Consider the following 19393-nt stretch of genomic DNA (forward strand, 5'->3'; position numbering starts at 1 on the left):
TGATGGAATTATTGAACACAGAAGCATGGAAGGAGGTACCCATTCTGGTATGCAGTCTTAGAGCTGGAAAAGAGAAGGGGACTGCTGACTGAGTGCTCCAGAACTGACACTGCAGCAGACAACATCCATCTGGGAGATATTTTGACAATTAGCAAAACAACCTACCAAAAAAACAACCAACAAACAAATAAGGTAAGATTAAAAACCCCAACCAAATAAATAAATGCCACAGCTGAATCTTGTGGGATTTTTCCTACCCAGGAATGAGTAAAGCATACCATAAAACAAGTCAGTGTAGATACTAAATATTAGGGGCTCTGAAAAAAACTGAGATTTTTTTAATGCACTTGCATGATAAAATACTGGCTCTTGTTTAATAAGAGCATAATCCTGTTGGAAAATTCTAAAGGGAACTAACCCATAAACATTAGCTTTAAACAAATAATGTTTATAATGTTAGTTAACCTCAGAGAAGTTGATATATGTTAAGACTAAGATATAGCACCTAACAGATTTTGCACATAAAGGCATTTGGAACTCAAGTTCAATGTAAGGGTTTTGAAAGTTTTAGCTTTAAATATGAAAAGAAAATTTAAAAATAATTTTAAATGGCCACTGTTTAGAAGATGTTTGTGAATGCTTGAATGTAAGGTAAAGTAACAACATTAAAATGTTAATATTTTGGTTCATATAATATTCACAAGACTTTCTTCTCTACATAAATGAACTAATAAATTTCCCTGGGGTTATTTGTTTGCCTGTTTTCAAGTCTGAAAAAGAGAGAAATCCTCACACTGGATTCTTCCACAGCATGCAGAAAAAAACTCTATTTTATGATCAAGCTCTCAACTACTTAGCAGGAACTAATAACAGAAAGGCTTCTATTGCTGTATAGAAACTACTCGGAATGTTGCTCTAGGAATTCAACATCTGAAGCAAACAATGCAATTGCTTAACTTGATGTCTATGTTGTTATCAGTTTCACTTCATTTACAGCTTTAAATTGATTTCAAATTATTTGTAGGTGCAATTTTTTTTCTAAAGGAAATGTCTGTCACACATTACACAGCTCAGTGCTTGTCACTTACTATGGCTTTAACTCAAATATTACTAAACCTTTATTTTTATCACATTCAATTTTCTAAAGATTCCTGGTAATTATTTTAATTATATGGACCACATAAGCCTTAGAATATGTCACCTTTAAAAACTATTACTTTATTTTCTGAATGCTCTGGTGACAGCATACTTGGACATATTGCTTTGATTACTTCCTTTGTTTTCTCGGGCTTCTCTTTGTTACGAATGTATCCACAAGCCCTGCATACCAAACAACAGCAGCTTAAATCACATTTGTCTGAGCTGATAGCTTCAAGTGCACAAAGCAAGAGGTAGATAAGCTGAAATGGCAGCATTAATCATTTTACATGAGAAAGACTCCTACATTTAGTTGTTATGATCAACTGCAATTACAGTACCGCTGCAAAGGAAGGCTGCATGCATCAATGAACCTCATTATAAAGCCAGAACTTAAGTTCAAAGGTGTCAAGTCAAAAACATTCACTGTTACAATTCACACACTTTTCTTTATCACACAACCTTACGTTCACCTGGAAACCTCACCTTTCTCCTCTCCTTGATCTTCACACCATTAACATTATGATCAGGTCAAAGTGGCATTTTCTTAAGCATCCATGTCCTTTATCACTTTGAAGTTTAGCATCCTGGACCTTCCTTTTGTCACAAAACCATTGCCATACTGATCCACTTTGCTGTTGGATTCTGTGATCTTGGAGCTGACAGATTCTATGGTCTCTGTAGTACGATAAAAGTCAAGGGTCTCAAGCAGAAAATGTGAACCCAGCATTGTGATCCACATTCTAAAGCTAAGGAATTAAATTGTGGAAGACCTTCAGAAACAATGAACAAAATGGGCCATTTGGATAGAATCCAAATTACTCAAAACTTGAAACAGAAGAGAGAGGTGGTGTTCCACGGGGCAACTGAATGACCTGGAGTTGGCAGAGAGCCCCATCAGTCCAACCAAAACAGCTTTCTATCAGAAGTACTCTAAAATATGCTTAGTCTGAATGGCATACAGAAATTAAAAAAGAATGGCAGTACTTTGAGAGCACCTGCCTTTCCTTCCAAGCCATTTAGAGTTCTCCAATTTGAAAATCCTTCCAGGCTTCACAGGTGAAGGCGAAGAACTATGGTGAGGAACTGTGGCAGTCTCTGATTTTATCTGTTTCCATAGACAATGCTTTTTCTCCTGGTTCTTGTTTAACTTGGCTCACACAAGTAACAACACCCTCTGTATTTTCTTCAGCTTAAAAACAAAACAAAAATCAAACACTGAAGTTCAAACTCCATTGACAATGCTTCAGCCCCAATAACTGTGCATTTAAAAGAAAAATATTTCAGGAACTCAAGCTAATAGTTAAGGCATATATGAAGGTTACTGCTTTTTAGCTTGATAGCCAGTTATATCACCTACTGTACTCTAAAACATTGCAAGTTGACATGAACTTACTGCAGTAAGGGTCCCCTTGAGTAACAATATTTAAACCAATTTATAAAAAAAAACCAAAATGTTTTTAGATATAAAATCACTTTCACAAAGAAGCTCTTTCCTCTTTCCCATGGAAAAATAAAAACACTAGTTAGAATTGTCTGAAAGAAGTCTGTCTTGGAGTTCCCCACTATCAACACATTTGTCTCCTTTCTTCAAGACACACAGAACAAAATCCACTGTATTTTCTCTATTCTAATATTGACATATTATTGAGAAAACTACAACTTACTAAGTGCTGGCTGGCTGTCCACAATCCGTACTGGGATAGTCTGCACATCTCCCAAGAGAATCTGCTGCACTCCTCCTTCCAGGCTTCTGGAGTCATCCACCCCTTCAGCTGGTACCAGCTGGCCCATGGCAAGCAGACTCTGATCAGAGGCAGGCAGAGCCCCAAAAGCAGGCACAGCAGCACTGTCCTGTGTCAGGCCAGCACCTTGCAGACTGTGGCCCTGACTCAGTGCTAGAGAATGGCTGCCTATTGCACCCCCCAGGGAATCCAGGAGACCTGCAGGGCTGGGAGGTGAATGGTTATTTACAGCTAGAAGGGCTGTTGATCCATTTGTCGAGGTAAATGCTGACTGCAGCTGTAATCCCTGTGAAAGAGAAGGCAGAAGTACCAACCTAGCAGTATTTACAGCCGAAGGAGTTTGCATTTAACAGCATGTATTGTCTAGGTGCTTTCTGACTTCCTACTCATTAACTCTTCTGAACACTCAATCCCAGCAACTCTAGGCTCAAAATGTACTTGAAAACAATTTGGACAATGGAATCCAGCAGCATTTAGAAGATTGCTTATGACCATAAAGTTCTAATTTTGGATAGATGTTCAGTTTCAGGACATTCCCCAGTACTGTCCATTCCCACAAGGGGTGGGTACTACAAGCTAAGCACACTGCTTTAAATAAAATTATGTGAGATGGAGTCAGGCCATCCTCAGAAAGAGAAGAAACAGCAAGTAGAAGAGAATCTTACTACAGATCGTATTTCTAGGGAAAAGATCACGCATTTCGTTGGGGTTTGGGAAATATGAAGGCAGATTTTCAAAGTAGTTAAGGAAGAGGGATAAGAGAGCCAGCTTTGAAGGGAGATAAGCTTTAGAAGAAGCTCTTTTAGCACAACATTCTTATTCCCTCCCTCTCCAGCCTTTCAACCTTCAAGTTTACAGCTCTGAGCTAGGAGCAGTTTCAGGATTTTAAGATATTTTCTTAAGAGGCTGGAGAAGGATTTAAAAGGAATAAACAAGTCTGTCTTATCTCCCTGCAGTTTTGCAGCATTTTCATTATGAAATGGCTGGACCATGTGGAAAATGAACAGGTACTTGGTTTGAGGTACCTGTTACAGGTACTTGGTTTTGATACTTCAAAGTGTCAAAAGATGGTAGTGGGATCCCCTGCACCACAGCTACATGGTAAGTGTGACATGCAAGAGCAACCACAGTAAGAGCTGACAGCTACTTCCAAGTGCATGTTACCCAGCTACGTTTGGGATCTGCTGAGAGGGAACGTGCTGTTCTCAGCTCGCCTCCAGCACTTCCAGCACAGCATGTTTGATGTTCTGTACATGACCTGACTGTACCTGAAGCTGTGCAAATATCTTGGGCTGAAGTGAGGAGAGTGAAGACAACAGCTGAGCTGTTTCTGGTATCAAGGACTCCCCGCTCTGGTTGGATTCTGCTTTGGTGATGACTGACTCCACTCCTGAGCTCCCTGTGGTGCCAAAGTGAGGAAACAGACAGTTATGATAAATCTCTTCTTCCTGTTTAATAAAAGCCTCCCCTGTGAACCAAACTCCCTTCAATCTCAATACAGATATACAGAAGACATATATACGTATATAGATGCTGTTCTCTTTGCAGAACTTGGATGCTAAAGAAAGAAGACTGGGTATGACAAAAAGGCAATACTGCAGGAAGTTTGTATGTATCTGTACAGAGCAAAAACCAGAGGCACCAAGAAAACTGTTCTTGAGAGCAAAGTAATTGCACCCTACACTGTGCTTTGAATTTGCAGTCATAACATAAAAGCTGGAACATTTCTAGCAAAGCAGCAAATAATTTGACAATATCTATACCTGAGTAAGGGCTTAAAAACACACAGGTATCAAAAGAAAGGGTTGTCTTTCAAAATAAAAATCTACACAGGAAATTTTCTAGTGGGAGTCTCACCACTCTCTTCCCATCTTTGTGAAATTAGCATAACTTCTATGCAGTATCACCTAAAATCCATTCATCTGGAGGTCTTTCAGCCTACAGATTATATAATATCCTCAAAATTCTTATTTAGTGCAAGAATGATGGACTTTATTTCCAGAAGTTTGGCAAAAACTGAGATTTGCTTATAACAATTTCCGCAAGAAAACTTCTCATGAGATCATTCCATTTCCTGTTTGAGCTGCCCAGAAGATTTTGGTTAAGCTTTATGCAGACACGGGCAGACAGTGCTCAGCTTCTTATTTCTCAGCTCCATGTTATGGAGGTAATAGAAGAACTTGCCCTGTGAATGCAGATTAGTCTGGTGAATGCAAAAAATTGAAAATTATCAATTGCAAAACATTTTCTATCAGAAAATCACAGGAAAATTTTCCAGCAATCTGAGCGGAGGTAGATTTTTCAACATATATAATGATCTGCAGACTCTTAACGATCACAACTGACCAGAAGACACATACAAACCTATAAATCTTCTTGAACACAAGTACTTCAAATATTTAAACTATTTTGAATATTATACAGAGATCCCATATGCATATGTGAATGTTCATATGCAGGAAGAGATAGCACTTCTCTCCCTGGGTTGTATTCTACAGTGACACCCCTGGGAAAAAAGGTAATAGTTGAAATCTCTACTTCCTACAAAGAAAATTGTATCACATGGAAATAGGAGTTCTGCACAAGCAAGTTCTGTTACTGCCTGATTTCTTAAATGTACAGTTGTCTCCATTTGGGACAAGTTGTAATTAAAACAAATCTGTATATTAAAACATATATGTATATATTATGTATATATACATATATGTTGAAATTAAAACAAATACGTATACAGAGTTGATATAAAAGTTCACTAAAATTTCTGTTTGCTTGAAGATGCTAAATAAAAGCCAAATTTATAATTTTAATACTTCTGCCAACACCATCATGACTACGCATATTTTTTCCACACATGCAGTCAAATACAAAAAAAAAAAGTAAACCAAAATAGTTATAGCAAAATAATCCTTCTTAAGTTCACCTGAGTGACAGGACATAACAGCAACCTCCTGGGAAGGAAAATGAACTTGGGTGACTCAGCTAATAAAAGACATTTGGAGACACAGGTTATACATGCAATCCTACCATCTGAAGGTGCTGAGGCAAACGCAACCGTCACTGTTTCTGTGAGGACATTCCCACTGTCTGTGGTCCATTGCAGCTGAAAGGAAAAAGAACTCAGTTCTCAGAAAGGGTGCAAGCTTGACTACAGGAACACAGGCTCAATACAGGACTGATAAGAAAACAGTGTCTAAAACTACATTTTCATACTTCTGTATAATTATGCATTTTAGGACCTCTTGATTCACAAAAAAAAAAGTACTGCAGAAGATTTTTAAACATGCACTGTGCATCAGGAAGATTATCTGCTTCATCTGCTCATAACAGTTTAATAGACTTTAAAATAGAAGATAGTCAAACCATTTGGCTAATAACAAGCACACTCACTCACTGGGCTACACCAGTGTAGGGGGAGGGAAAAGACTGATGACAGCATGATTTAACAGTACTGTTTGTCAAAGCTGATTTTAAATCAGCCATTTCCTAGCAGTTAGTCTCATAACTGGGAAAACTAGGACCACTGTGTACCCTTTATTACTCAATACATGGAAGAAAATTAAGGAACAAGATTTAAGAGTTACTGAGCATTCAGAAGATTCAACTCCAACCTCACTGCAGTTACTATAAAGTGCATTTATTACTATTAACACATTCACAATGTTTATTAAGCCCTAATTTAGACAGCACCTGAGACACACTTCATCCCCTTAGTGACTTCTTCAAAACATAGACAGTGACAAAGCCACGAATAAAATTTTATGCCACATGTCAATTTTTCTACACCAATGGCTTCCAGTTCACGCAGTCATCAAGAAGTGCTAATGTTGTGTAATTTGTCAACCAACTAACAGCAATCTAATGCTGACAAGATAAATACTGAATAAGGTCAGAAGGTTTTATTCACATTTAATCCAGTCTTACTCAGCCACAGATTCCACTGAAAATATTGCTGCTGCAAATATAAAGTCACAAAAAATTTTGGATGAAATACAGCTAAGTGGTAAAAATTAAGATTTCCAGTATTGAACTCCAAAAATCAAAAAGATACACAAAGGCCAACATACCGTTGCTGGGATACTTTCTGAATTATACACCATCTCTCCACTCCTTAGGGACTTCTGCACTTCATGAATGTGGTTCTTGATGTCATTCACAGTGGGGAAGAAGGACAGGTTATGTCTTTCTGGCACTTCATCAGGTGTGAACAATTCTCTTTCCACATACTTTCTGTCATATGTTAAAGGACATTTATTACCATAATTAAATATATTCCACTATTTCCTGCTGTTAAGAGACCCTGTTACCTTCTCCCTCCCCTTGTTGCAATGACAAGACAAAAGCAAGCTACATGATCTACTGAGCCAGTTCTTTGTGCATTGGCTACAGAATTTGGAATTTAAAACCTCCATTTATTCAAGTAACTGTAAAGAGTACAGCAGCTCTTAATAGCTACCTACAATGATATGAAAAGATATCAAAAGCTGGGAAAAACAGATTTATGACATCTGGGAATTAGATTCAGTAATGCACCAGCACTGTCCTTTAGCTGCAAACCAAAGTAATCAAAGACAAAAGTAGATATAGCACTATGGACTGAGCACTGCAGACATTTCTGTACCTTAGCTGCTTCCTCACTGCATAGACCTGCTCCACTCCCTGAGACACCAGCTCTCGGATCTTGTCTGCCACTTGAGGATGAAGTCGAGAAGGCAGAGTACTGTTCTCATCTCTAATGACTTCCTCCTCCTCCTCAGGAGAAGACACAGAAAGATGGGACGGTGAAGGAGGGAGGCAGGAAGTTTCCACTTCATGATATTGGTGGGCTTGCTGAGTAGGTAACTGTACATACCACCTAGCAAGAAGGAGAGAGGTTATACACACAATTCTCAAACAAAGGCAATAAATTAGTGTCTTGCGGGAAGAGTCTGAGGACTACCAACAACCTAGTCAGTGTGACAAGTTTTTACAGCCCCTGAGCAAGAAGATGTCTTTCAGAACTCAGGGCCCTCTCATACCTTTCAATGCAAAACAAACTAGATCAACCCAAAAACAAGACAACTATTTCTATCAATACCCTGCATGGAAACACCTGCTGAAGTTCCATAGCTTAGCACTTAACACATTTACCAAATTAATACTTCACTGCCACAGAAGTCTTACTGATATTGTGGATTTTTTTACTATTAACAAGTGATTAAGTAAAAAAAAAAATCAAGTAAAATACTGCTCTTTCTGCTTCATTTGTGAAAATAAAGAAAAAAGTGGAAGTTTCACCTGAGGACACCACCAGCATCTATCAAGTTCTTCTTCAGCATGTTGAATGCTTTCTCCTGCTCCATTCTTATGATTTTCTTGTCAATTTTAGGGTCAGTAGGAACCCTGTATTCTGGAAACTTTTGGACCTTTTTAATATAGATCCTTCCAAGGAGGAATAAAAAAAATTCTCCATCAGTATACTTTGTCCTTGGGAAGGGAAAGGCAAAAATCCCACTTACTTCATATCAGGCATTAATATAGAAAAAGTTCAAGCAGAGTGATGTCAGGTGTGAGGAGTCTCTAAAAGAACTGTATTCTTAAGGATACATTAATAGATATGGATGCAGACAGACACACTTCTGGTCTGGTCTGGAAGCCACTCAGCCAGAGTGATTTTACTCCTCAACAAAAGCCCTTGTCCCTCACTAGAGTAAAAGCACAACACCAGTTGTGAACAAGCTGCAGTTCACCCAGCTATGCAGAATTGAGCACATACAGACCTAGTTGCAACTATCAGCAAGCACACTCAGCTCAGTAAAAACTGAACAAGCACCCAGGAGAATGCTCAAGGGTGAGGAAAAAAAACCATTAGTGTTGAAGAAGGAGAAAATCCCCAGTGAACTGGAAGAACTATAACTCCTTCAGCACACAGGACATGTGCTATATTAGGATATTTGACTGATATCAGTGCAATTAAAAGCCTGAAGAAGAAACGACAAATAACATGACAAAGTTTTAGAAGCAAAAAGAATTACCACAATAACTTGTGAATGCTCAGGTAGATAATGAATCCCACTTGTATTTCATAGAGTGATGTACTGCTACTTTGCATTCAGAGGACCTATCAAATTTCAGCCTTATTCAGTCAGACAGGACAGCATTTCCTCCTTACCTCTAAATGAGTGTTAACCTCAAGTTATCAAGGAGATAAAGCAAAAGAGCTACTGTAAGTATCAGCTACCATCCCAAACCAGTGCTCTGTCATGGCTCACAGAAAGAATGCTTTCTTAGGATGCTCAGTCACTCTTACAGCTTTATATATAATTCTTACCTTGCTGGACAAGTGGCTTTGTACAGCTGGCTAGAGGTGCTTTCCTGCTCACCAGCTTTTTTGGGCTGAAATCCTTTTCTCCTTGGCCCATATTGGCACTCCATTACAATGGCTCTGCTTCCTGGTAACAGGAAGTAATGCACTCTGTTCAAGCAACCACCTAATTCATTACAGTAAAATACTAACTACAGAAGAGATGAGAGTTCTGAAGCAGTCATTTCTGCTTGCCATCAGACTCTTCAGAAGGCAGAACCCTCAGGAACAGCAAGCAAATAAAATGTAAATGCTTCTCTCCCAGCATGTAAGAACACAAAGCACTTTAAACCACTTCTCAAACTTATTACACCTCACAGCACTCCTCACCATATGTGAGGGCAAAATATTGTACTTTGCCCTGGTGAGCATCAACACTTTACAAGATCAGAAGTCTTGCAAGCTACCAAAGGAGCACAATACTGGTAATAAACATAAAAAGCAGAATCCCCAAAACAACGGAGAAAATCCCCTGCTGAAATCAAAGGTGTGATGGCTTTGGCTGGGATAGAGTTAACTTTCTTCACAGCAGCCAGTGTGAACCTGTGTTTTGGATTTGTGCTGGGAACGGTGCTGATAACACAGGGATGTTACTGCAGAGCAGGGCTTACACAGAGTCAAGGTCTTTTCTGCCTCTCACCCCACCCCATCCCACCAATGAGGAGGCTGAGGAACACAAGAAATTGGGACAGAACACAGCTGGGACAGCTGACCCGAAATGACCAAAGTCAAATTCCATGTCATATGGCATCCTGTGCAGCATATAGGGAAGCAGGGGGAAGGGAGGGCATTCAAAGTTAGAGTGTTTGTCTTCCCAAGTAACCATGACAAATGTTGTCCTGGGGATGGGAACCTGTGAATGAATTCCTTACTTTGCTATGCCTGTGTGTATGTGGATTTTCCTTTACCTTTTAAACAGTTCCTATCTCAGCCCATGAGTTTTCTCACTTTTACCTTTCCAATTCTCTCCCCATCCCACTGGGGGAATGAGTGAGCAGCTCTGTAGTGATTTCCAGCTGGGGTCAAACCACGAGACAGGGTCAGCAGACATTTCCAGCCTCTTGGCTTAAATCAACACTTCAGACCATGCTGTCCCATAAAAGCTCAGCCTTGCAGTTAAGAAATCTTAACTGCTAAATAACAGTTTCAGCACAGCACACCCATACAAAACCAGACAGGCTCAAACAAATATTGCTTTGCTCTAAACTCAAATTAAGTGACTTCTTCCAGTCAGACCTCTAAGAAAAGGGATTGACAAGCAAAGCATTAAAGTGGTCAAGAAAGGAACATCTTCCAAACTTCTTCCACATCATGTTTAGTTATATTTTGTTTATAGTTTGTGTACTCAAGTACGCAGGCAAGGAGCTGCCTATGCCACAAGTGATATACCCAGAAACTTCTGAAGTATTATATAACAGCAACATAATGTGTTTCCATAAGATACCAAATGATCTAGATGAAACTAAAGATGTCTCATACACATGTTGGGAAAAAAAAAGAGTAAGCTGCTCTGATTTTATTTCTTAGTTTTCTTTTACCTCACAGTTTATGGCTGAAGCTTTAAAACTGGTGCTAACATTTCCCTTTTTCAGTAACTTAGAGGGAAAAAAAAAAGGAAAATCCCCAAACATAACTTACATTCCTGTCACTCCTTTTCTCTATGTAGCAAGTAAAGCCCATTCATTTTATATCCAAATTTCACATATGTACTGCATGAGCTAAATATGTAATTACCAAGCTGTGAAGTCTACATGAATATTTCAAAAAGAACCCCAAATGCCAAAAGTCTCTCTGCTGAGGTCTGTTGATGTTTATCTTGCTTGTTTGTTTGGCATTTTGAATTTATTTATTTATTACTTTAAGGTTTGCAATTTAAATAGTTTATTGACTCCTGTGGAACAAACTCTTCTAAAGATCTTCAAGTTAGGCAAGAATAATGGAACAAGCTCTTACCCTTACAAGAACTTTCAGGTTCTAATAGAGCAGATGGGACCTCTCCCTAAAGATCTCATCACAAGAACCCCCATCAAATGGTATTTAGGTAATCTCTAAAGGACAAAAGGAAATAATCACAGCAAAACATAAAAAAGGAAACAAGCTCCTTCAGACTCTCACAGCAATGTGCAAGCTGCTCCTTTTTTTATGTTTGTGTCTTGACCTTATCAGAACTAAGGAACAACATAAAGATTCTTCTTTGTGGCCAGTTTGGAGCTGATGTTGAAATTTTGCAAGTAGTTATTAAAACAAAAGTTAGTTACCTGCATTGACAAAGGGGATCCCATCATATGGGACATACTGGGATTTCCACATCAAGCGTGTGGCGGGTTTGGCGGGGCTCGGAGACTGGCGCGTGCCCCACACGCTCTGTGTCTGCTGCTTGTGGAGCGCCAGGACGCTCTCTAACTCTGCCTCGCTCACACAATAGCCGCGGTATGAGTCCCCAATTCTCTGCGTGGAAAGGACGGGAAATAACAGCATTATTCACCAGCTGACTGCTTACACTACACAAGAAAGCACTCAGGGACTCCAGCAGGTGAGAACATAGGCCCAGATTTTTGGCATCCCATGTTTTTTGTCCCCACAGTAGTATCCTCATAAAGAGATTTATCATAGGATCTAACAGAAGAGTGGTCCCCACTGAGGTCAGGAGTTTGTCAGTCATTCAAGATCCGAAGAACACCAAGAGCCCCTAAAAAGGTTACAGTCACTGTCAACTCTGATTTCCAGAGGACAACTTCACTCCTGTGGTTTACCCCCAACGCACACTTCAGTTGCAGTCACTGACTAGACAAATTATTATTAGATTAAGTTTTTCACTTGACTGCCAATAATTGTCTCTGCATCTACTGCAACACACACACTGCACTGAGCTGGAGCAGAATGCACCTGCCCATACCACCAGTAACTGTCTCACGTACTTAGTGCACTAACTCTGAAATCAATGTCTTACACAACATCCCTCCCAACCTTTGAGGCACTCTTGATTCTCAGCATTACACAGAAACTTACTATATCAGATTTGTCATGTGCAAACTGATGATAGTTTCATTAATGTCAGGGCATTAATTTCTGCTAATGTCAGGGCAACGCCACAAAAACTGCATCTAACTTGACTCAAAGAAGTTATCCAGCTACTCAGTAGTTGCTGCTCCAGCTACTCAGTAGTTATCCAGCTACTCAGTTCCACTGCAGTTGGTTCGGTGCTGGTCTGCCAAGCCCAGCCAACAAGCAACAAAATTACTGGAACAGAGAAGAACTTTTCATCCAAACTCAGAATGCAACACTTGCTTCTGTTCATATGCAGCTGAGGGTTAGGCTGGCCAAGTAGCTGTAACAGTCAGAGTAGTTTGCCAGCTCAGTCTTAAAGTGTAACTGTGGGACAAACACATGGTGAATGAGTACTAAGGTGTGATAGATTTGTTTTGCCACCTTCACTGACAGAACAGCTAGAGGTTTAAATAATACTCATAGCAAAAGAGCAACAGTGTCTCTCCAAAGTTATCAACAGATACCTTAGCAACAACTGCTTAAAACCTGCCTCACGCTCATCTAAGAAAAACAGAATGTCTGTGGTTAGCAAGACCTGAAATCAACAATGAACCAATGAAGATCTTGTGAATGAACTGGGCCAGCACAGTGCTGCAGCTGGTGCAAAGGCAGACACGGAGGGTTGTGTGTCCACTGGGACACGAGCTGTTCACACCACAGAGCTCACTGCTCTGCAGGCACTGCTGCAGCAGCTGACCATGTCTGCACAGGCTGCACTCACATGCCTGTGGGAGCAAGAGACATTGGCAATTGTTTAGCTAGAAGTTATAAATAATACTTCTGAACAAAACTTGATCTGAAAAATTCAGGAGAAGCAAAGTAGCGTGAGAAGTACCAGAACTTCTTTCTTTCCAGAAGTCTGAGATGTTGCCTTTCAGAAGAGGGATTACAGCACCACTGCACATAATAATGCTGCAAAACCAGCTGGGTTTTTTTCCCATACTTTATACCTGTCACTAAAAATAGGTCACTGACTTTATTCTGGGGAGATGAGAAGACTGACAAAACCGTTGTGCCGGAAAAGTAGCAAAAACAGTTAAGGAACTCTCTCCTATTCTGGCTTTTGCCCAAGTTAGATCATTTTCCCTAAACTGGTGGAAGGGGAGGAAAAGGACAAGAAGAAAACCATACAGCACGTAAGCTCCCTGCTTTCCACAGGCTTCACAAGTAGGAAAAAAATGGACAAACAAGACTACCTTCCTCAGACAAATAAATTAACTTAATTTTGTATGGTTAATTAATGCAGTTTTAAATTACATTTTATTTCAGTAGGCTGATACACGCAGGAAATGGATTCTGATCAGACCACTGAAAACTAAATACAAGTTATTAAAAGAAACTGTCTAAATTAACTCTGCAACAATGTAATTACCTTGAAGTAATCACATATTCTTCAGCCTTTTAACTCCAAGATTCAAGCAAAAAAATTGAGTGATTCCTTCTTTCTCCCCTGGCCTTGTCACAGCAAAGTACATAAAAGCTAACCTAAAGTACACACACCAAGACTGCAGTTTTTCTTGAGGAAACTCACAGCAGCAGGGTACAGAGGCACTTTGCAGTCCAGACACAGCAAGTGTAAGCTGAACATTTTGAGGCAGACAGCTTTTACTGCTCTGTGTTTGCCCACAGTCCCAACTTCCAAAGGAGCCACTGGCCTTTGGAGTGCAGTGGCTTCACCTGCTGACACCTTGTGTGTCACAGAGACTGCAATGCTGTTTTAAGCTTGTTTCAATTCCGGCAGACAACTGAGAGTGGAGTTGTGAGCTGACATATTTATCAGCATCTCTCCAAACTGATCTCCAAATTTCAGTAGGATCCCTCAATTCTGTTACTAGTAACAAAACATTTTGACACCTGAAAGATAATTGACACCTCAAAATCCCAGTGTCTGTGCCCAAAAAAAGGCACAATAGATCCCAGCACACTCTGGTGGATCAGGGAGGATTAATGCATACAGCCAACAGTTCTGCTGAACAGCAGAGGGAGATGTTGGTGTCCTCAGAACATATTCAAATAGACATTATTTCTGTTTCCTTTTCTTTAAAAATAAGAACTTTTCTATAAATGTCACTGTGATTTTTAAACACAGCAGGTGACATTTCTTGTAATAGAGAGACAAAACAGATCCTAAGTCCTTTGATACTATGATACCAATAATAAATGATTCAGATATGCCACATACAGGAAAGAATCTACCACCTAGTGCTAAAAACACAGTGAATTTTATGAACTAACTGGCCAACTGATTTAAGCAACTGATTCTATAAAAATGGTATCTCCACCATGGAAGAATTCAAGCTAAGAATTTTCTGACTTCTTAACATTTATGTGGAGAGAAGAGTACCACCTGTATTAAAGTACCATCTGTATTAAATATTAGGGTGTGTTAAGTCTCAGACTTGACACTGGCCAATCACATGGATTTTGATTTCCATGTGATAACACAAACCACATGGACAATTGCAGAAGTCAGCAAAGTTTGCAGTGTCGTTCAACAGCAAACCCTGTTAAACAACACATGGCACACAATGGCTCTTCCCAGCACTACAAGGTATCAGGCTTTCAGCAGCACTTTTAATTCAGGAGCAGTTGATGGTCAATTATTCTAAAATTCTCAAAATACAGCAGGATTTCACAGCGTTTTATGTGTTTAACTGCACTAGCAGTACCAGTGCTATATGCCAAGAAGCTTGAACACTTCTACAGCCACGAATTATTCCTTTCAAGGAATAGGAACACTGTCTCAGAGGTAGATGATAGAACATTAAGTCAGAATTCTTTGTGGCCCACCTCACCTCACAGTTCCTGAGACGGCGTGCCCATGCAGGTGTATTTAGTGGCAGTGGCTGAAGAGGGACAGGAAAAGAATCTTCCACTGCCCTGAAAAAAAAAATAATAGAAGTCTATACAGACATTCAGAAAAGCAACAACTTAGTCTAAACTACAGGTAAGATCAAGTCAGTGTATTTATGTATAACCCTAGAGCATGTGATCAAACTATGGATATTCTATCAACATGCCTTGAAAACCTGTGGTTTTCATTTTCATATTCTATTTCACTGTTAAAATAATTTACAGTGAGTAAAAGTATTTTAAAAACCCATTGGTTTCTACATTCAAGTCCTCCAAACATTCAGTACACTGTGTGTTCATAACCTCTTTTCCATGGTAATTTTATGATAACCATTGCAAAAACAAACTGCAAGAAAAAAAGGCAGTGCTAACAGTGGATCAGAGTAATTGCTCATCCTTTAACCCCTGACCTACCTGGTGGTTGTTTTTTTTGATACAGTGAGAGATGCCTGTGGATGTAGAATGTAACTGCTTGCACTGTCTGCTATGGAAGCCACCACCACAGTCTGCAGGTTCCCATCACCACACTTCTCTTCTGAAATATCTTCACCAAAAAAAAAAAAAAAAGCAGAAAAGCAGCTTCCTGGTTAAATACTGAATGTAGAATGGAGAAAAACAAGCTATGATCAAACTTTGTGTGTTGTTAAAGCAAGCCTTTTGATGTAGGAGAGAAGTTTTATAGATGATAAAGTAGTCCAGTAATTGTGAATCAGTGCTCAAACTCCTGGCACACATATGAAGATACACTTGATAAGGCTGCTTATATTTAAGAACTATGGTAATTGTGCTTCTACTTATGAATCCTTCCACAGCAAGGCAAATAATCGGAGCAATTTGCAAATTACTCTGCTTTCAGGAATCCATATAGGATTGCACAAGTATTTAGTTCAGCTGCAAGTCACATACTGGTTGCTTTTAAAACAAGAAAAAATGAGGTAATGATATTGGTTTGTACTTAGAAAAGAACACTTAAACAAGAAAAACAGGCCTCTTGTAATTGAATCTGACATGCTGTTAGAACAAATGTTTTAGCCTTTCTTGGTAATGGGGAGCAATCCACAAGCCAAAAATTGCTCTTAGATTGAAGCCTGTGTGTACAGTTAAACAAAAACATAATGGAAAACTGTGAAAGCAGACATTCAATATTTTGGTCTCAACATAAACACATGAGGTGTCTTTAGATGAGGGATTTTTGCCCTTCAGTTATGAAAGCTTCTTTCTCTCATCCAGAGAGAGTGGTAAGCCATTGACACAGTACAGAAATGGATCCACACAAAGCTCCATAAGAAGATTCCTAAGTGTGCACTTGGATTAACACCACTCTGGCTCAAAGCACTGGTTCCTCCTGCAGAGACGTACCCTTAAGACACTACAGGCTACCCTGAAGTCTGCACCATTCTGTGCATTACCACCATGTGCAGACAAGTGAAACTCAGGAGCTGACAGGCCACTCTCCTCTCTCTTTCACCTCCACAGTAAACTGCTGGCAAATCTTCCCAACTGTCTTTTAAAGACCATATCACTACAAAGTCTCTTACACAGTCAGTGTCTAGGAAAAACAAATAAACAAACAAACAAACCCCCCCCCAAATGACACCTGTAGCACTGTTGTAGAACATGTATTCAAATACTATGAAACTGAGCCTCATGTTGAATGAAAAATGGAAATGCAAAATTACTATTCAGTATTTCAACTTAGTGCTTACAAAGAGTAGCAGCAATTATTTTGTAACTAAAGGCTCCCCATCAGCTTTAAAGCAGAGTAAGACCCTGCTGTAACCAAACTTGGTTTTATCCCTGAAAGAGCTGGAGAGAGAGGGAAGGTTGAGCATTAGGGTAGGAACAAGTTTTTCAATGCAAGGTCAGGAAAACATATTGCAACCCTAAGTGAAAAGAGCTAGATCACTACTTGAATCCCAAATCTTTCATCTATCCACGCAGCACCAGGACTCTATTCTTATTCTGAGCTATCATTCCACAGGAACACTTAACCAGTGCTCAAATCTTGAGAACTTTATAGAGAGAAAGAAAAAACTGTTTAAAAAACATTTGAGAGTTTAACAAAATGAGACCACCTCGTTCTCAGTCTCACTCTATGAATGCAACCTAGTACACAGTGTTTTGCCATCCAGCAAGGATTGCAGATAAATAATCAATGCTTTCAGATTTCAGTATGTCCATTTTCTAGAGAAAACCTGAAAATTTGGCTTCCATTGTATCTCAGCACATGCTTAAAATGTGACAACTAACACATCCCAGTGAATGGAAAGTTACATCTTATTTTCCTTGACTGGGAACTGAATTTCTACCTAAATGATTCATTCCTGGCTTCACAGAAGATGCATCATCACCAGTGATGTCTGGAACAGAAGATTTAATGTTCTTCTGGCCTGTCTGCACTACAGGAATTAATTACTTCACTCACAATGAAGTAAACAAATACTGAAAATTTGAAGCCAATAGTACAGTTGATGGCACAAATATCCTTATTAAAGCTAAATAAGGCAAGAAACAACTCTGTGCTTTATATGTCAATCTACCCATCACATGCCCTTCAGAAAGGGGGCATAATAGCTCTCATAAGCTTTCATTATGCTTTTGCCCAACAGAAAATGCGGTGTGTGAGGCACCAGATTCACAATCAGAAAGCAGGTTCAGGGTGCATTTTGTCTTACAACTAAGGAAAGGAAACAAGGTGCTTAAAAAAGAGCATGGAGGATGAGCTTAGTCCCAGGAGCACAAACCCTCAAGTCCCACTGGTTAAACTCACCCTGTGTGCTGGTCACATCCAGAAGCTGACCTGGAGGAATAATCACTTGGGTCACTCCTGGCTGGGCAGAAGGAATGACATGCAGCACCGGTCCATTTTCTGACTGGCTGGCAACAATCATCTGTAAGGCAGTCACACAGAAGGATGAATGGCTCCAGTTTGTATGGTGATCATGCAGCATGACTGGGTTTGATTATTACCAGAATAGGAAATATTTTGCTTAGAGTTAGGGACTGTATATTTACTTGACTTTACATAATAAGAAAACTGTCTCTTTATTGTCAATTTCTTAAAATTACTTTCCCCTTTCAAAATAGGCCGTTAATTAAAGAAAGAAAAAAAAAACAGTACTTTACCTGATTCTACAATGAATGACACATCTATTTGAAACTGACAACCCCATTATTACACACAAACACCTGAAAGCCATGCATAGTTGGATTCATTGTACCTCCATTCATGGACTAGCAGAACTAATAATAACATAAAAATTGTGAGCTTTACTTCTAAGAAACTGACCTCTATGGGCAGCATTTCATGCAAAAGCAGAGACAAGAAAAAAACAATACCAATTAAATCACCTGGGATCTGAAAAACTTGAACAACTCCTCATGGTATATTTACACAAGACATAATTACACAGGACTCTGGGTGAGAGAGTTACCTTTTTTACAAAATAGGTGCTACAAATTACGAAGCAACATTTTAAGAAAATTAACTGAGGGCTGGGGGAAAGGTGAAACATAGCGACTTAGCTTACTGCTAATGTTCTGATTCCCCCAAAAAACTATAGATTTATCCAGGGGATATAGAGAAAGTAGCAGCAGTAGAAATATAAGATCTTGTCAAACTGCAGCATCCAGGCTCAATACTGTCAAAAAATATCAGTTTAAAATTCGTAATGGCTGCAGACAGGATTTCCCTCCCTGAAGAAGGGCAACTGGAGCATGCACTGTACCACTGAAAAGTTCCACCTTGTTGCTAGACATAAAGGCTGAATCAGCTGTTGCTACAACAAACCAGCAGTAAGAGAGTTCTTCAGAGAACTCCCTGATGTGTGAACATAGCCCCAGACCTGTCTGCAGAACACTCACCATGGGTGCACTGGGCCCTCCCAGGGGCTGCAGCTCACACAGGGGCTGCCTGGGCTGCTCTGCCCCGTGCAACTCCTCGGCAGAGCGGGACCGTGCCTGGGGAGGACTGCCCGACAGGGGGACTGTGATGGGCAGGGCTGGGGGAGAGTCGCTCTGGCCAAACAACAGATCCCTGGAATCCATGCACCTTAGTCGCTTTCACAGAGGAAAAACAGTAAAACGTACTTTGAGCAGCAACTCCTATGAAGAAAAAAAAAACAAAACAAGAAAGAGAAAAGAACATTTAAAACCAGTGTGCTATAGTGTATACTCAGAGGAGCTCTTGTCCTTCTGGACCGAGAGGCTAACACTAGCAGTTCTACTTTTGTTTTCTACTTCCATGCTGAAAATTATTCATATTCCTGCT

General features: G+C 39.7%; 1 protein-coding gene across 5 annotated transcripts in view; it reads right to left on the reverse strand.

Annotated features, from left to right (window-relative positions):
• Positions 1-19393, reverse strand: part of CARF (calcium responsive transcription factor) — a 29770-nt gene that overhangs the window by 9028 nt on the left and 1349 nt on the right. For 4 of the 5 annotated variants that reach the window (XM_031057794.1, XM_031057801.1, XM_031057786.1 and 1 more), the window contains exons 2-14: positions 18988-19227; positions 17894-18014; positions 15538-15667; positions 15066-15150; positions 11481-11670; positions 9190-9310; positions 8157-8300; positions 7501-7734; positions 6947-7109; positions 5907-5982; positions 4151-4281; positions 2805-3168; positions 1624-2329 (exon numbers count right to left, since the gene is read on the reverse strand). In XM_031057794.1, coding sequence (XP_030913654.1) covers positions 2211-2329; positions 2805-3168; positions 4151-4281; positions 5907-5982; positions 6947-7109; positions 7501-7734; positions 8157-8300; positions 9190-9310; positions 11481-11670; positions 15066-15150; positions 15538-15667; positions 17894-18014; positions 18988-19170 — 2061 coding nt within the window. In that variant the 5' untranslated portion in view covers positions 19171-19227 and the 3' untranslated portion in view covers positions 1624-2210. The remainder of the gene's footprint in view (positions 1-1623; positions 2330-2804; positions 3169-4150; positions 4282-5906; positions 5983-6946; positions 7110-7500; positions 7735-8156; positions 8301-9189; positions 9311-11480; positions 11671-15065; positions 15151-15537; positions 15668-17893; positions 18015-18987; positions 19228-19393) is intronic. The other variant, XM_031057803.1, reaches the window with a different exon arrangement.

The sequence above is a fragment of the Geospiza fortis genome, unplaced genomic scaffold (genome assembly GCF_000277835.1).
Source record: "Geospiza fortis unplaced genomic scaffold, GeoFor_1.0 scaffold112, whole genome shotgun sequence".
Taxonomy (NCBI): Eukaryota; Metazoa; Chordata; class Aves; order Passeriformes; family Thraupidae; genus Geospiza; species Geospiza fortis.